Raw genomic sequence first — 15,721 nt, 5'->3', positions numbered from 1 at the left:
TCACTCACTTGCCACCTGGCAAAACCACTGCACGATACAAATATTCTTCAGATAATTCTTGAATCTCTTCATTTGTACTCACATATGTACTGCAGTGTTTTTTCCTGCAGCAAAATCTTCAGTAAAGGTGGCGGACTGTCTGGGGGGGTAGGAGATGGGGAAGCTGGTCTGCTTGTTCGTTGAATTTGCCTGCTCTGACTAGCTGCTACTCCACTGATGTCGAGAAACAGACGTGCAGAAGTCAAGCGGTTCAAAATGAGAAAACAATTATCTTAAACTAGTGAAATATTACACTGGTAACAATTATTACCTGTGTAATGCGATTTATTACGATTATTAATTCACTCTCACCTCGATGTTGTATTATTTTTTGGTTTAGTTTTATCCAACGTTATTTATGGTGGTCGTTTTTTACGTGGCCCACCTTAACTATAAACCACTGCAGGAAACATTTTGCAACATTTTAATCATTCATTCATGTTCTTTGTAAATGAGAAATAATAGTCACAATGGTGACAAAATTGGGTTTTGCTAACCTGCTAGCTTTTAAATGCAGAAAGAATATATTGATATATTGGCCTATTTCCAGTATTTTACAGCTTTGGTGAATAAGAAGTTTGGATAGGATAGCTTAGATGTCACCACTACTCCATGGAAAGGCTACTTATCCAAAGAACATACATTAATAAAGTAAACGGTGTTAAAGTTCAACTGTTGGTATATTGCTAAGAAACAAGAAAGCACTGGTGAGCTCAGCAAAGGCAAATGGCCTGGTAGACCACAGAAGACCAGAGTTGTGGATGACAGAAGAATCCTTCAAATGGGGAAGAAAAATCCCTTTGCATCTGTTCAACTGATTAAGAACACTCTTGATGATGTAGGCTTAGATGTGTCAAAGATGAAAATCAGGAGAAGACTATGTCAGCATGACCTCAGAGGGTTCATCACAAGATGCAAACGTCTGGCAAGCCTCAAGAATAGTATTGGAGTTAATAAATTACCCTTAGCAGACAAAATGCAACTATTCATGTAGCAGGGCATAGATTTGTGTCCATTCCAGTGCCGAGTGATAGCCTACCTCAAAACTGGCTCATGAGCACAAATTAACCCCACCCCCTCCTGTCTAAAGTCAGTTAAGAAAAGCAATTTTAGGTTTCATTATGTTTCCCTCATGATCGCAGGTATATGGATACGGTTCCTAATACAAATAATATTGATTAAATCATAATCATTTATGCTGAATATCATACTCAGATTTTGGAACATTCCTAACCCAGATGTCTCCATGGAAACATACGGAAGCCCCTTTGAATACCACTACAGTGTGGCGATACCAAGCACAGCAACACTGGAAGCATACCGGGTTCACACAAGGGCAGTCCTACACCTCAGTTAATAAATGGGATCTTTTTAATCGTGTCACACAGCTGTACATGAATAACTATATGGGAGACGCCTCTCAAAACAGCGAGAGCAAACAGGCTCATTGTGTCTCTGGCAAGCCACGGTGCCGATAATGAAAAGGAGGGGGGGAAAAAAGAGGCTTTCAAAAGATAAGCCTCGCCATTAACAAAACGGAGATTGAGAGAACTGAGAAGGGGGCTCTGTTGTATTCTTCCCAGGAAGAGCTGGCAGGGAGATCCAGTGAAACCTCCCTGGGGACTGGAGATGGTGGGGGGCACAGCAAGCCTCCTGTTCTGTTCAGTGGTAGTATTTCTGACCCTCAGGAGGGGAAAAAAACTGAAATTATTATCAGATGCTTCATTGTAATCTCTCCAGACAGGCCTGGAGAAACTCCCCCACCCCATCCATCGAGTGTGGGTCATGTACGGCCGAGCACCAACAGCCTCGTGCAACAGTGGAGAGGAAGTGGTCTGACCGGCACAGTACGAAGCCGAGACATTACAAAGCCAGCACTGAAGTGGGGGGTGGGGGGGTGGATAAACAGGTGGCAATTCCACTTCCCAGCTCCTGACCTTGAAAGTCACAGGGAACTAATTAAGAAAGAAACTGGGCCAGCACGATGCTGAAATCCAGCAGAGGCGTCGATGCGACAGAGGTTTGGCGTCTGCGGCATGAGAAATTAATGAGTTCGGTGGGAGGGTGTTAAATACTTGACTCATCACAGGGCTCCCAACTCAAAGTTTACCTCTGCTGATGGATGTCCTTTTAAATAAAATAAGAATAAAATACAGTGAGCATTCATACTGTGATGCAAAGGGAATTTTGGGAGTAGATTAGTCCACAAGTGATAATGAGGGCCTATATGACAATGTCTGCCAACTACAAACCACAGAGGAGGTTAAGTGAGCAGGGCAAGGTTATAGTCGAGATTAGTGTATGGCAACACATCAGTACAGAAACTGTCAGCAATCCAGAACTAGACAATTGCAGAACGTGCAGGTGGTATAAGCTGAATGAGTCACGGCAAAATGCTAATCCCCTGGGATATCAATATCAGACATGCAGTATGATTACGAGCATTTTGGCATGTAGCTAAAACATGCCAATTTGAAAGTTGCAGAATGTCTTTCTCCCCCCCATTTGACAGCTGAAGGTGCATCCTTCCCTCTCATCCTGCTCTTGCTTTGTTTCTGTTCTTGACATCATATCATTCCTGTGTATTTTGCTAGTTTCTGGATGTGATGCTCTGACTTATGGTAGAACCTATGCACTTGTAAGTCGCTTTGGATTAAAAGCGTCTGCCAAATGACTAAAATATAAATGTAAAATGCATAAGTAATTCATCTAGAATTGCGTTTAACCCAATTAACCATGATCTGACCCAGGGGGATACAAGAGTACACAATGGAAATTATCCCCACTAACTGTTCCGTTATCAGACCGATGCCCAGACCTCCCCCGCAGCCAAGTCATGCCAATTCTCCCATTCACAAAAACACTGTTGGAAAGGAAATTGCAGAGGCCATTTATAAATTTCTTCCTGCAAGGATGCCCCATGCTAATTGGGCAGTCAGTAAAAAAGCCCTGGGAGTCACAACTGCCCTTCACCCCCAAGGATGTTTGGCCTGCCCTCACGGTACATACAAAAGCGAATTTAAAGGGAAGCGTTTTTTTTCCCCCCGAAGCCGGTTCTCAGGCTAATGGATCCGACACAACAGACCCTTTCATTCCGCGATGTATTACACAGAGTACGAGGGGAGAGACACACACGCAGTGTGGGCAGAAACAAAGGCCACAGTGCGCAGGCTTGTTAGCAATTAACCAGACTTTCAGCCACTGAGCCGCTTTTCACTGATCTCATTAGCTGCCCACACACTTTCGCTGGGGCATTTGGGATTCCAAAGGGCATTAAAATACATTAATGAGCGCCCTCCTAATAGCCAAGGGCCATGCGCAGAATGTCAGAAGTACAGGAAATCTGTGGGTGTTTATTTCACATGTAATGCTACACAACTGGCAAAGAAAACACTGCACACAAAGTAAAAAGACAAACGGGGGAACACTTGCCTTCATAAGACTGCTTTCAAGGGCGGAGTCCCTGTAAGATTGCAGTGCTGGAAAAATTCACCAGAATTCTTCACTGCAATGACACTGATTACAAATACTTTTGTTTCCTTCCCCCCCACCAAAAACAAATCTTTAAAAAAAACATGACCTTAGAGTGTACTTATTCATATTCATTCAAGGTTCCTACATTCATGCATGGGAAGCTGTATTAAAAAGACATTCGCTTTCACGTTTGAAATCTTATGTAAAATGAAAATCTTATCTATAAAAATAATGCCAAACTTTTGATGTGTAGTTCTCCTCTGAGACACAAGGTGCCCAACAGCAAAGGTCTGAGCTTAGCTCACAGAGAGGTATTGGAGGATGATTTTTTATTTATTTTTATATCCAGCCTTACAAGTGCCCTTCTCTGTGGGGGGGTTGTTCCAGAGCTATGAAACGCAGATCCACATCAGACTAATCCCGCCCATACTCTTTGCATGTCATCCTATGGAGCTCCCGAGCACAGTCCGGAATCGACCCGAGGCTGTGGGGCTCATCCATGTACTACAATGTGGTGCCTTCACCTCATGAGCCACCCAGCAGCCCTAAAGAAGACCAAATTCAGTTTCACATATGAAAAATTAAAGAAATAATTCTGACACTGCCTGTGCCACCTGTTGGAATTCACAGGGAGACAGACAGCTGGTGATAGGTCAACATCGGGGCCAACAGTCCAAAGAAAAAAGAGGTGGCTGCCTGTGTACTCCTGTTGCAGACTCTCCCAAAATCAAAGGAAGGCATCACAGCAATGAGCAGGGCTCAGAGGACTGGGGTAGTATTCCAAGTTGAGAAATTGGAAGGCAAGTACAAAGTAGGACACACTAGTATGAGTCTATATGTAGAAATTATTTTTGTTCTTTGAAGCTGCAAAAAAGCCAGTACCGTGGTTCTTGAAACAGTGTTAGATACCCAACTTCCAGTAACTCAGACAGCCTTAATTAAATCTGCAAATCTTCCCCGGTGGAGTCTACCCAAGCCCTAATACCATTCATCAAGTCCACTTCCCCAATTCAGGGCTAACTGCTGCTATGTGGCAAATTTCCATGGGGGTGGCGAGACATTATCTCATACCTGCAACACCTAATCTGAAAAAGTGCAAACGCAATGCTGCCTCTGCCTAAACCCGTGGTAAAGTTGTGGTTGACCAAGAGGTGGAGGAGTGCTCTAGAAAATACCAGAAAGCTCTCGCTGGCACTTAGGCGCAAGGCTCGCTATTTGACTCTGAGTCATTTTGAGTGGGAGAATCATAATGTGTGGAAAATGAAGGCGGAACACAGAGTGAGAAAGCAGACGTTAGCAGCACTGTGTTGCAAGTGGATGCACTCACCCGTCCCACAACACGCAAGATCTCTGAGACCACTTCTGTCTGTGGCATCACCAACAGTCTGCCTACACACCTGCACACCTGCCACAACAATCTTTCATACAGCTTGTGCTAGCGCCCTGTTCATGAGCAGTGGCAATGTTAACACACAAACCATTTCTACTCATCCCTGCTGAGAAGCTATGAAACTAACAGCTTCAACTCTTTCTCTATGAAACCAAAATATCAAGAAGCACTGGAACAATTCCTACTCATCCCTGAAAGGAGGAAGCTATGGAACAAATTATTTATCTTCATTCTACTCTTCCCAGAATAGGAATATTTTTATTTAAGATTATTTTTACACATTTCAGAATAGAGGAAGCTGTGAACAAACCGCTTCTACTCATTTCAGATTAAAATAAGATATGAAACACACTATTTGGAGTTATTCCTGAATATAAGCTATGAAATAACTATATATTGTCTGTTATGTGGTACGGTATTAAAGTTTACAAGTGTTCAAGCAGCTTGAAAGAGACAAAGTGAACTGCTGTGCAGATTTAATCACACAATAGCAACTTTTATTTCTCCCCAAATTCTGAATAACTAATTCTGGCAACAGCAAATTCATGGTTGGCTTATATCCTGCAGTGAAAATAGAGAGATCTCTCTCTCTCTCTCTCTCTCTCTCTCTCTCTCTCTCTCTCTCTCTCTCTCTCTCTCTCTCTCTCTCTCTCTCTCTCTCATTATTATTAGCGCACTAATATAATTATAATATAGGATACAGAAAATGTATAAACATTTCGTTTATAAAGTAACGTAACAGTCTTGTGTTTAAATCAAAATTGCCAATTCTGGTTGTGGAAGGATGATTGACTGTCCAATGAAATGTCGCGTTACTTTGCAAAAAAAAAAAAAAAAAAAAGACTTCCGCATATTTTATAAATTAGGTCGTGGACCTGTAACAGACCTTCCACCAAAGGTAAAAATCACAAATTGAAGCTTAAGTAATTGAAGCTTACCTTTAAGGTCGTTAAAAGGAAATTTAAAAGTTAGAGGACAAAGAACTGAGGGCTTGTCAAGACAATTAACGCTGAAATAAGGGCGAGTTGAGTTGGTCAACGAGACTTGTCCAAAAATATCACTTACAATTAATTCCTAACACTTACCCTTTACTTCGTCTTTAACACGCTATAAGCATACGTACATCGATTGTTACAGTTTTTATTTTTTGCACGTACAAGCTACGTAGGCTACTGGTTACTGGGCATGACAGATGCCATACTAGCAGATTTAAGCGTCCTCTTCAAAAAAGCAAAATCGACTTGTACAAAAACAATAGTATTGGGGGAAAAACGTAGCCTAGTGTTTTGCAAAGCACCGTTCTCCTGACACATTAGGCCACTTCGAGAAGACATTTCTACCCGGACAGAGGAAAACACGTTCCTTTCGTTATAGCATAAATGGTGATCCTTGGCTAAAGAAGCAAAACCGCCCCGTTTTAAATGCGGACAATTGATTAGCCTACCCTAATTTTGGCAATTGGGGTTCGCAACCGCTCTTATCTCACAAGTTGGTTATAAATAGCTAACGTGGCCCATAAAAGGAACGAGCACTGCTACAAAACACAGAAATCACTGAAACCTGATTGCGAGCACCAGATTACCTCGAATATCTCAAGTAAAATAATACTGTCAACCAAAAACAGAGGCAAGTATCTTTAAGAATGATTGCGTCATCGAACATATATAGTTACATTTTTATACTGTGAATGATAAGACATAAGCCCGAAAAAACGGGGTTTCACAAATGTCATGTGTGATACAAAGCAACTGACAATCACAACAATGTACTGTATGCCTGCTTTTGTCTCTCGGCAAAGCAGATCTGGCTACAAATGGTATTGATCTTTACGAACCAGTTTCAATGAAAACGGAGACAAAATAACAAGTTTACAAACCTTTTGGAGGGCCAAAATCTTCCTGTTGTTTCTTTGACAAACAAACGTGTTGTCTGGCGTCTCCTGAGAATGAACCAAATGAAATATTCACTCAGACCGTCATCGAAGAAGACTTAAATAATGACCGATTTCACCCACTGTTCACAGTAGACAGGGCAATGCTACGACTGCTGTAAAATCCCATCAGAGTGTAGTGAGGTCATGACGGGGATTGCCTGAGATGATAAAGCAACAGTCACTTGGATTTCAGCAATGAACTTTCCAAATCCAACGAATTCTACGAGTTAATGCCTAATCTCTTTTAGGGTAGGTTGCCGGGTAAACACGAGTTTTTCACGATGTTAAACATCGAGCAGGATCATGCTGTAAGCTTCTACCGTGTGGGATGTGGTGAAAATCAAGACAGGAATCTAGACCATTGCAACTGACGGTAAGGAATACGGGTGTGTATGGACAGAAGCGACACTACGTTTTTACGTAACTAATTTGAGTCGAGAATTGACTCGTATTTTCACGACCTACGCCAGTCTGCGTAAAACCATTGAAGAAAATTGAACATCTATTATCCAAACCCGTGGTGAGTTTCAGAACCAAATGCGTGATTTGGTTTATATCCATAGTTTTTATTGGTTCTTCAGTTTCGTGAGGCGGGACTAGCCTATTTGGCCTGGAAGTCTGCAGCCTGCTCACAAACAGGCACAAATAAGGGACCTTAGCAGGATATCGTTCGTGAATTTTTATATAGATCTAATCGTATTCATTGTGAAATGTCTATTTGAAGGAATATCCACAAAATAGACCAATATTTGGTCCATTTTAGCCTACAAATCCCCCTGTTGGCCGAAGCTATCCTTTTGTGACTTGTGTTAAGGTCCAGAATTTCTCACGGGTAAAACAGCAGTGTATGAGTTTACAAACCCAGTCCAGACTCCCGCCTGCAGTTTCCTCATTAAGTTGTTTCACTGCAGTTTGTTGTTTGAGGCCATCCTTGCAGAGTGAGCCAATTCACAATTATTTTAGCCAATTCACTCTTAAACAACATTTTTACCATTTGCAAATCATTTGCAGGTGTTTTCCTCCTTTCTAAATAAATCAGGTTTCTGTCTCTTAGTGCATGTGATTAATGGCTACTTCCGTGAAAAGTGACTCACTTTCCCAAATTTTCCAAGGATAGATTTATGCTAGAAGAGTCCATTACATCATAGGTCTGGCTTTAAGTTTATTTTGATTTATATGTTGCCAGATTTTATTCGATGAATGCCAAATCTCCGTTTTGAGCTTTTGCGGTTATGTTATAGGCAATACTCCTATCAGCGGACATTTGCTTTCTGAATCAAATCATTCTGGATAGGAGCAGCTTCAAAAAAAAAGGTAAATTTACTGTGATTTGCCCAGAGCGGGAGGAACTCAGTGGATAGAACAGGACCAAATCCAGTGTCTCAGACTGAGGTGCTGATCTAGGATCAGATTTCCCTGTTCCATATCATGACCTCATCCCTTTTGGGGCTAAAGGCTAAGCAGATTAGTTTGGCCAATATTTGTTGATTGTGTACAATAGAAAATACAGTGAAGACAATCCCAATAAGGTGCAAGAAAGATGATTACTTGAATTGAGTAGACAGGTATTTGAATGTTGGCTACTGGGCCAACTCTGCAGAGATCAGGCGACTTCTTAAGACAGTCAAGGACGGTTTAGGCTAATTTATCGTACGTTTTGACAGAGTGAAGAGCCCAAGTGTGATTCACTCTGTATCTTTTTTTATTGCATACATTAACCCCACCATTAAAGGTAACAGAGTTAAAAGTGACGATAATCTTGAAAGTTGAGATGGAAAAAACAAACCAAAAAAACTTTTAAAATGGAAAAATGATCATTCTAACTCATTTAAGAACCATTTATCTATAGTGATGTAGATATGGCAAGTCAAAGTCATTGAGTCGCACCAATTTGATCAATCTTACATAAAAAGAGCAGGAAACCTGGCTGTATTCATTTCAAAAACACATTTCAAACTGAAGGACCTCCATTAAAGTACATGTGGGACATTTCTCTGCGGTGCACCTATGGGAAATGAAGTCCAGAGAAGCATAGTCTGGATTTATGGTGGAAAACTCAAAACACTTTATTATAATTCTAAATCAATTTGTACATTGATTTTAGTGGCAAATGAAAAAAGCAGATGCACGGCCACTTTAACAAAGGTCAGACGGCAAAATATGAATTTTGACAAACAAGTCTTGGTGGAGACTTGCGTAATTGCTTTCAAGTGTAACTGACCATGATACAGTGAAACGGTTCAACATGTCACAAATGTTTCTCAATGGGTGTTCATTGCTTTTCTGTGTTGCAAACTACACACCTTCTCCAAAGGCTGGTTATTGCTTTCTCCTTCTCAGACTCCCTTACTTCTGGATCAAGACTTAGGCCTGAAACATACCCCACGCAAGTAGGCGAACGCAGTCACTTAGACCTAAGCCAAGTCCATTTCACGCATCGTGTTCTGAAATGTGTCACCTGAAACTCTTAACGCGAGGCAAGCACGAGTCGCAAGGGGCACTTTAGCAATCATAGGATGAACCCATCTTGTTCCATTTGTGCTTTCTTCCGCCCAGTCTCACAGCTGTCCTGGATCGCCCCCTTGAGGACTGGTTTATTACTTCCACAGGGACACAAGTACGCAAGTTGAGTATATACAACCCGGACCATGAGTGTGCATTGCGTCGGCCTGGTGTTGTCATTTGCACTCACAAACTTGTGTAGGGTATGTTTCGGGCCTTACTGGCAATCCAAAGCAATGGCCTGTGGACTCAATTTCAGAAGCCTTAATGTATAATAAAAGAACTGAAAAAGAACCAAATAAACCACTACCAGCCAAAAATATTCTTCTTGAAAAGTCTTTTGATTTTCGAGTCAGTATGCACACAACAGCCACATGCAGGCCATGCTCAGCTCCTCAGTTATCTCTTCTTTTTGCTCTCCTTCTTTACTTTCTGCCGAATCTGCGGGACAGGTCCTTTGGGTTTCCTGGCCTGGTCACCGACCCGTGTGTCCTGGGGTTCAACCTCCTAGTTACACAGGCGGTCATTACATTTCAGTAACATTAGTACCCATACAATGGCATTTTAGTAACATTTGAAAGTTAAAGGAGTAACATGGTGGTATTAAATATGCCTGTTCCTTAGTTTTGGAGAAGTAAGCGTTTTAAATTTATCATCCCATTTCCAACCGGTTGAGAATGTTCTCCTCGTAGTAGAGGATAACCACTCCCTTTATCCTTCCCCTATAACTTGTGGCCCTTAGTTTGCGCAGCTGGCCTAACGTTAGGTTCACTTAAATGAGCGCGCCTTTTAAGGACTATTAGACTATTTCTGGCTACATTCAACCATGTTACTCTTTTAATAATGAGAACAGACCACTATACACATTTCTTTGGATAAATAATTGCCTGGAAAACATATTTTCAGCTGACTTTTGAACACAAAGTGTGGTTAAAACTAAGATATAATGCTCATTAAATTGAGATTATTCTTGGCAGCACGTATGACACCTTTGACAACGGTGCTGTCATTTAAGTGCACAACTGAAACTGAAACAGCAAACACCTATGACGCCAAAGTGACTTCGGTGACAGTTTTCCCCCTTACCTGTTCGTGGTGACTCTTGGATGAGGGTATTATCACGGCAAGAATGCAAATTAGCTGGAAAACCGCACCCAAAAATAGACCATATCGCAGGAGGCTCTCCAGGAAGGTTGGTTCGGGTACCTCTGGGGGTGAGAGATCCAAGTCGCCCGGCATATCGGTTTTGCAGGTTTGCAATTTCTCCCGTCTCGTTGTTACTTTAACTGCTGCAGACAAATATCAATAATGGTTAAGTCCATTAATCGCATTCATTAGAAGAGTGAGCTAGCATCAACTAGCTAGCCGCACTGCCACAGAAAAAATACCTCACGTTTGTTTAGTTTATTCTAAATCTCACCAGACTGGAAAAACAGCGAGCATAAACGCAAAAGAATAGGTAGCTAGCATGCTAGCTTTAGGCTCTCTCTGATGCGCTTTTCATTTTGACAACGAGGCTAGGCTAACTTAGCTAGTTTACCAATTCATACTTAAATCATACACATCGAACTGACAATTCCAGATAGCAAGTAAAGCAATAACATATTTCGTTAAAACGTGAGGTCTTAAACTTCACAGTTAGCTAGCTAACTTAACTGTCCTAATCTATAGGTAGAGTTAACGTTGCACGACAAAGAACAACACGGTAAGTTAGTTAAACAGCCCATATTTGACATTCGCGGTATAACGTGCAACGCCCTCTATTTTTCAGTATTTACTTTAAAATGTTCAACATATCACATACCTTTACGTTACGTGGTTATAGATGAATGGCGAATAACGTTAGGTGTTTCAACGACAGCCTTCTAGTTTAGAGCTACTGATGATGCAAACGTTTCTCCCAACACCCGGATATTAAATCACAGAAAACATCCGGTCTTCTTTTTCTTCTTTTGTTTTGATGGGCGTATAAACACCTCCCGGTATATTACCGCCACCTACTGAGTATATTTCTTTATCATCTCCATTTATTTAATAAAAATAGATAAATAAAAAAACCCTCCCATTCCTAAACCCCTTTAAATACCCTTTACGCTGTTGGACTCCCTCCAAACTCTTTTGCCAATATTCCCAGAATTGCATCCCCCTTCACGTCAGTTATGCCGAAAAACTCCATAGATTATTTGGTTTCAATTTCACTTATAATCATAACAATGAACACCAACAACCTTCTTCTATCCATATTTATGATTTATTTGTTACCTCTCCCACTAGTCTCACTCTCTTTGTTGCTTCTGTACAAGACATTTTACTTTGTGCTCATGTCCATTCCACCTCACCTTCCATCTTCCTTCTCTGACATTGCATTGCACCCACTTCACGATAACCCCCACATGCTGCTTAAAAATCTATTGCCTGGTCTTTAGTCAATTTACAGTCCTCCTCTGTACACCCATCTTACCCACACCTTCTACACCTGTGCACACTTTTCCTACATACTGCTGACACATGTCCTGACACCAATAACACCTCAGTGAAACCCTCTCATATGCCCTCACCCTATAACCAACGTAATCTGAGTACAGCCTCTCTGGCAAGTCCCCATCAAATCCGAATAGTACTGAACTGTCTCTCACCCTCCCTATATCACTTAAATCATCCGTTCTCCTGGCAGCTGTTGAGGAAATATTTTTTGTTGCTTTTCCTCCTCGGCCCTTTTACGTGGGTGAAGTTGTATTGGCAGTAATGATGTTGAAGAAATATTCAGTCAATAGTTGCTCATTACAAATCTCTAGTTTAAAATAAAACAGATTAATCTGGGGAATCTGTGTGCTCCGTGCTTCCAGAGACCAGAGAATTCCAAAGTAACAGTAGGAAGCATCCTTGTCTTTATACAATATAGCTAACCAATCATTTGTCATATAGCATCACATTGTCACAGCAAATTGATCTTGACAACATTGCCCTCTATTGACTGTTAGGATATTTAATTCACCCAGTAGTTGGTGTTAGTCTCAGCGAAATATTGATTTACAATACCCCACAGGGCTGGCTGTAGGCATTCACGATAGGGGTGTTTTTCTTTTTGTTTTCTTTTTACCTTTGTACTTGTATTATATATCCTAGATAATTAATGGTACAAAAAGATAAAAAATAAAAATACAGTGCACATAGGTTAGATCTGTCACCTTCACCTTCAAAATATTTTCTGTACAAATGATCAGACAGATTATTTGCTTTGGAGAGAACATTGACCATTTGTTACCTCATAATTCACTCTCCCCAACAAAGTAAGCTCTCATATTCCCAATGCACCAAGTGAAAACATTTCCAAATGTTGCCAAACTACATATATACTGTATATTATATTCTGCTGTAAATCATCCACAGTGCTGCATACACAAAACTGAATTATTACTGAAATAGTGCTCCACAATGATACATTGAAATGTACTTCACCCAAAGGGGAAGTTACCAGACATCCTAGACATGGTAGGAGATGATAAACTTTCTTAATTTCGTATTCATTATTAAATGAATAAATGACTTTGGCACAGACACTTTCACAATCTCTCTCCATTATAAAATGCCTGCTGCTAACACTACAGGGAGCTTGAGGGCTGAACCAAATTTGCACTGCTTATCTCTTTGTATTTAATAAAAAGGCTATATATATGTGGATAAAACAGTTTCATTGCCATTTTGAGAACATTTTCAACACTTAGCTTCAAGACATAGCTTCAAAGGCCATTTTGTAAAATTTGGATATGCATGTCTGTATTTGTACAGCAAAGCTCTTGTTGTGTTTGGGTTTAATTATGGCTTCCCACTTTCTTGCTTGTTTGTACGGTCATATATTACGATATTAAATAAAAAATATTTTCCTATGAAAATGACAAAGATTCTAGAGTGAGCGCTAAATAAATTAAAAATGAGAACCAAATTAGAAACTCACAAGGAAATTACCTTTATTGAGATATTGCAAGACAAAGATTACATAGGTAGACATCAAAATGCACAAATACATTCATAAAATGAGATTTTAATCACACTACTTATAGAATCTTACAGAACATCCATTTGGCCCAATTTGAAAAAACAAAAAACATGATTGTAAACTATATATGGAACAGTATGATGTATGTTTTTGTGTGACTAATGGCAGTGTTGACACGCTATGTATGTTTTGTTATTTGATACAAAATGTGATTCACACATTTATTTCAACAGTGAGGGCATTGAGTTGAAAGTGACTTGTAATTTATGGCAGCATGGGGACAATTTTACGCTTCTAATACAATGTGATTCATCTGGTGCATCAACAGCCTGCCAGTACTGCTGAGCTGGAGCTTTTTCTGGAAGAAGATTATAAGGTTGTGTGATGCTGTCACTTGGAGGGAAAATGGGAGGGGTTTGAGCTGCTCTCACCTTCTCCTTTAGCCCCACCCCTGCCAGTCCTCTCCCTTCCCTAGCTCCAAGGCCACAACATCGTCAACTTCTACCCACTGGCCCTGCCCCCATTTCTGAATGCCACTGCTCCGATTATCCCATTGGTCCTGTCCCCATCTCCCACTGAGCGTCATTGGTCCTGTGCCCATCACCTACTGAGTCCCATTGGTCCTGTCCCCATCACCCACTGACAAGCCATCATCATCCTCCCACCTACTGGCCCCACCCCATTTAGCCATGCCCCGCAGACCTTGCCCCCTCACTCCCCCGATTCGCCCCGCGGCCCCCGTTAGTCCTCGGTGTCCCCGCCCTCGGAGGACGTGAGGCTGTCGAACAGCGCGTCGCTCTCCAGCGACAGCCCGCTGAGCCCCGCCACCCTGTTGCGGAGCAGGAAGTGAGTCCTCCTCTGCAGGAGCCGCTGCTGCTCCTGCTTCAGCTCCAAGTAGGAGCGCGAGAAGGTGTGGAAGATGGAGGTGACGGGGAAGGCCATGAGCAGGATCCCGCTCAGGATGCTGCTGAGCGCCACCACCTGGCCCGGCACGCTGCGCGGCACCATGTCCCCGTAGCCCACCGTGGTCATGGTGATGACGGCCCACCAGTAGGTGGAGGGCACGCTGCTGAAGTCGCGCGAGCCGCCGGCCGCCTCGCTCTCGATGAGGTAGAGCAGCGGGGAGTAGAGGGCGATGGCCACGCACAGGAAGAGGAGGAGCAGGCCGAACTCGCGCGTGCAGCGGCGCGCCGTCAGCCCCAGAGTCTGCAGGCCGAGCGAGTGGCGAGCCAGACGCATCACGTACAGGATGCGCAGCGCCCGCAGGACCCGCAGAACCAGACCCACCTTGTCCAGGTAGCTGCTGCCCGAGCCCAGGCGCTTCTCGCCGGCGCTGGAGGTGCTGTCCACCAGCAGGGTGACGTAGTAGGGCAGGATGGCCAGCACGTCGATCAGGTTGAGTGGCTGCCTCAGGAAGGCCAGCTTGCTGCGGTCCTGGATGAAGCGCAGGGTGAACTCCAGGGAGAACCAGGCCACGCACACCGTCTCCACCATGAAGATGTTGTAGCACATCCTGGAGCATTTACCCTGGCACATGACAGGAAGTGACACGGGTCAGCAAAGAAACAACATAAGCAACAATGAGCTAAAGAGGAGGTAGGATGGTAGCCAACCAAATGGCTTGACAACTATTTCTGCTTCCTGTTTGAGGTTCTTGAATGAATGAATCGATTGATGAATGAATTAACACCTAGCTGTATTATTACCCCATAGGTAAAGTTTTATACATGTAAAATATTTCTTTAAACACTGTGAAATTAACATAGATAACAGAACTAAAATACGAAAGAATACTATGGCTTGGTATCTCACATCTACACTGTCTTTGGATAGAATAAGATCTTTGTTTTTAGCCTCACCCAGAAAAACTTGTGCAGTATAAAAAGAAAACATAAATTCAGGTGTCCATGAAGCAGCAAAAATTACAACACAAATGCAAGTACAGCATGAATACTAAGGGGCATTTCTGTGTGGAACCAATAGCATCATTTGCTGAAAAAATAAGCTCAAATATACATGAATGTAGATTTCATTTTTACATTTGGTTCCTAATGTATGGGCTAGAGGGCCTCAATGTCATCTAATAATAGTAAAGACTTTGCAGTACATCATGTCTAACACTAGAGAGAAGCAGTGTGACAAGCAACATTGACCACTTTATGAACGTGTATTCCACTCTAATAAGATAAATAACCGGAAAGTACCGCAACAAGAATCAGGCTAAGCATGCCCGTTGTGAGATTCATGCCAGTGACCTTTTCTGCTAAGTCAAAGGGTGTTTTGAGACACATATTCATTCAGTACAGCTACTCCAGGCCACTCTTGTGATTGCACTTTTCACGGTTCAGATTGTGCAATTATGCTCACTAGTACAAGTCGAGTGTGG

The 15,721-nt window shown here is 42.1% G+C and overlaps 3 protein-coding genes across 12 annotated transcripts in view; all 3 read right to left on the bottom strand.

Moving 5' to 3' along the window:
* Positions 1-7,265, bottom strand: part of LOC133138316 (proto-oncogene tyrosine-protein kinase Src) — a 42,870-nt gene extending 35,605 nt beyond the window's left edge. For both annotated transcript variants that reach the window (XM_061256948.1, XM_061256949.1), the window contains exon 1: positions 6,780-7,265. The gene's annotated coding sequence lies outside the window, so the exon portion shown is untranslated. The remainder of the gene's footprint in view (positions 1-6,779) is intronic.
* Positions 7,266-8,877: 1,612 nt separating this feature from the next.
* Positions 8,878-11,272, bottom strand: manbal (mannosidase beta like). 2 transcript variants are annotated; one of them, XM_061258459.1, is made up of 3 exons: positions 11,143-11,272; positions 10,425-10,627; positions 8,878-9,845 (listed from the first exon to the last, which is right to left on the bottom strand). In XM_061258459.1, exons 2-3 carry the CDS (start codon positions 10,575-10,577, stop codon positions 9,738-9,740), a joined length of 261 nt encoding a protein of 86 aa, XP_061114443.1. In that variant the 5' UTR covers positions 10,578-10,627; positions 11,143-11,272; the 3' UTR covers positions 8,878-9,737. The 2 variants fall into 2 exon arrangements, with proteins under 2 accessions (XP_061114443.1, XP_061114444.1); XM_061258460.1 differs by having other exon boundaries at positions 10,425-10,624; positions 11,143-11,264.
* Positions 11,273-13,281: 2,009 nt separating this feature from the next.
* Positions 13,282-15,721, bottom strand: part of LOC133139038 (potassium voltage-gated channel subfamily G member 1-like) — a 92,178-nt gene continuing 89,738 nt past the window's right edge. For all 8 annotated transcript variants that reach the window (XM_061258291.1, XM_061258293.1, XM_061258290.1 and 5 more), the window contains one exon: positions 13,282-14,862. In XM_061258291.1, coding sequence (XP_061114275.1) covers positions 14,077-14,862 — 786 coding nt within the window. In that variant the 3' untranslated portion in view covers positions 13,282-14,076. The remainder of the gene's footprint in view (positions 14,863-15,721) is intronic.

This window comes from Conger conger, chromosome 10, assembly GCF_963514075.1.
Source record: "Conger conger chromosome 10, fConCon1.1, whole genome shotgun sequence".
NCBI lineage: Eukaryota > Metazoa > Chordata > Actinopteri > Anguilliformes > Congridae > Conger > Conger conger.
This window is presented reverse-complemented; position numbering and strand designations above follow the sequence as displayed.

Excerpts from the sequence above, each read along its gene's own strand:
- manbal (XM_061258459.1), bottom strand. The coding sequence starts at position 10,577 with ATGCCGGGCGACTTGGATCTCTCACCCCCAGAGGTACCCGAACCAACC. Across the intron at positions 9,846-10,424 it reads CCAAGAGTCACCACGAACAG|GAGGTTGAACCCCAGGACAC; the intron begins GTAAGGGGGAAA and ends CTGTGTAACTAG.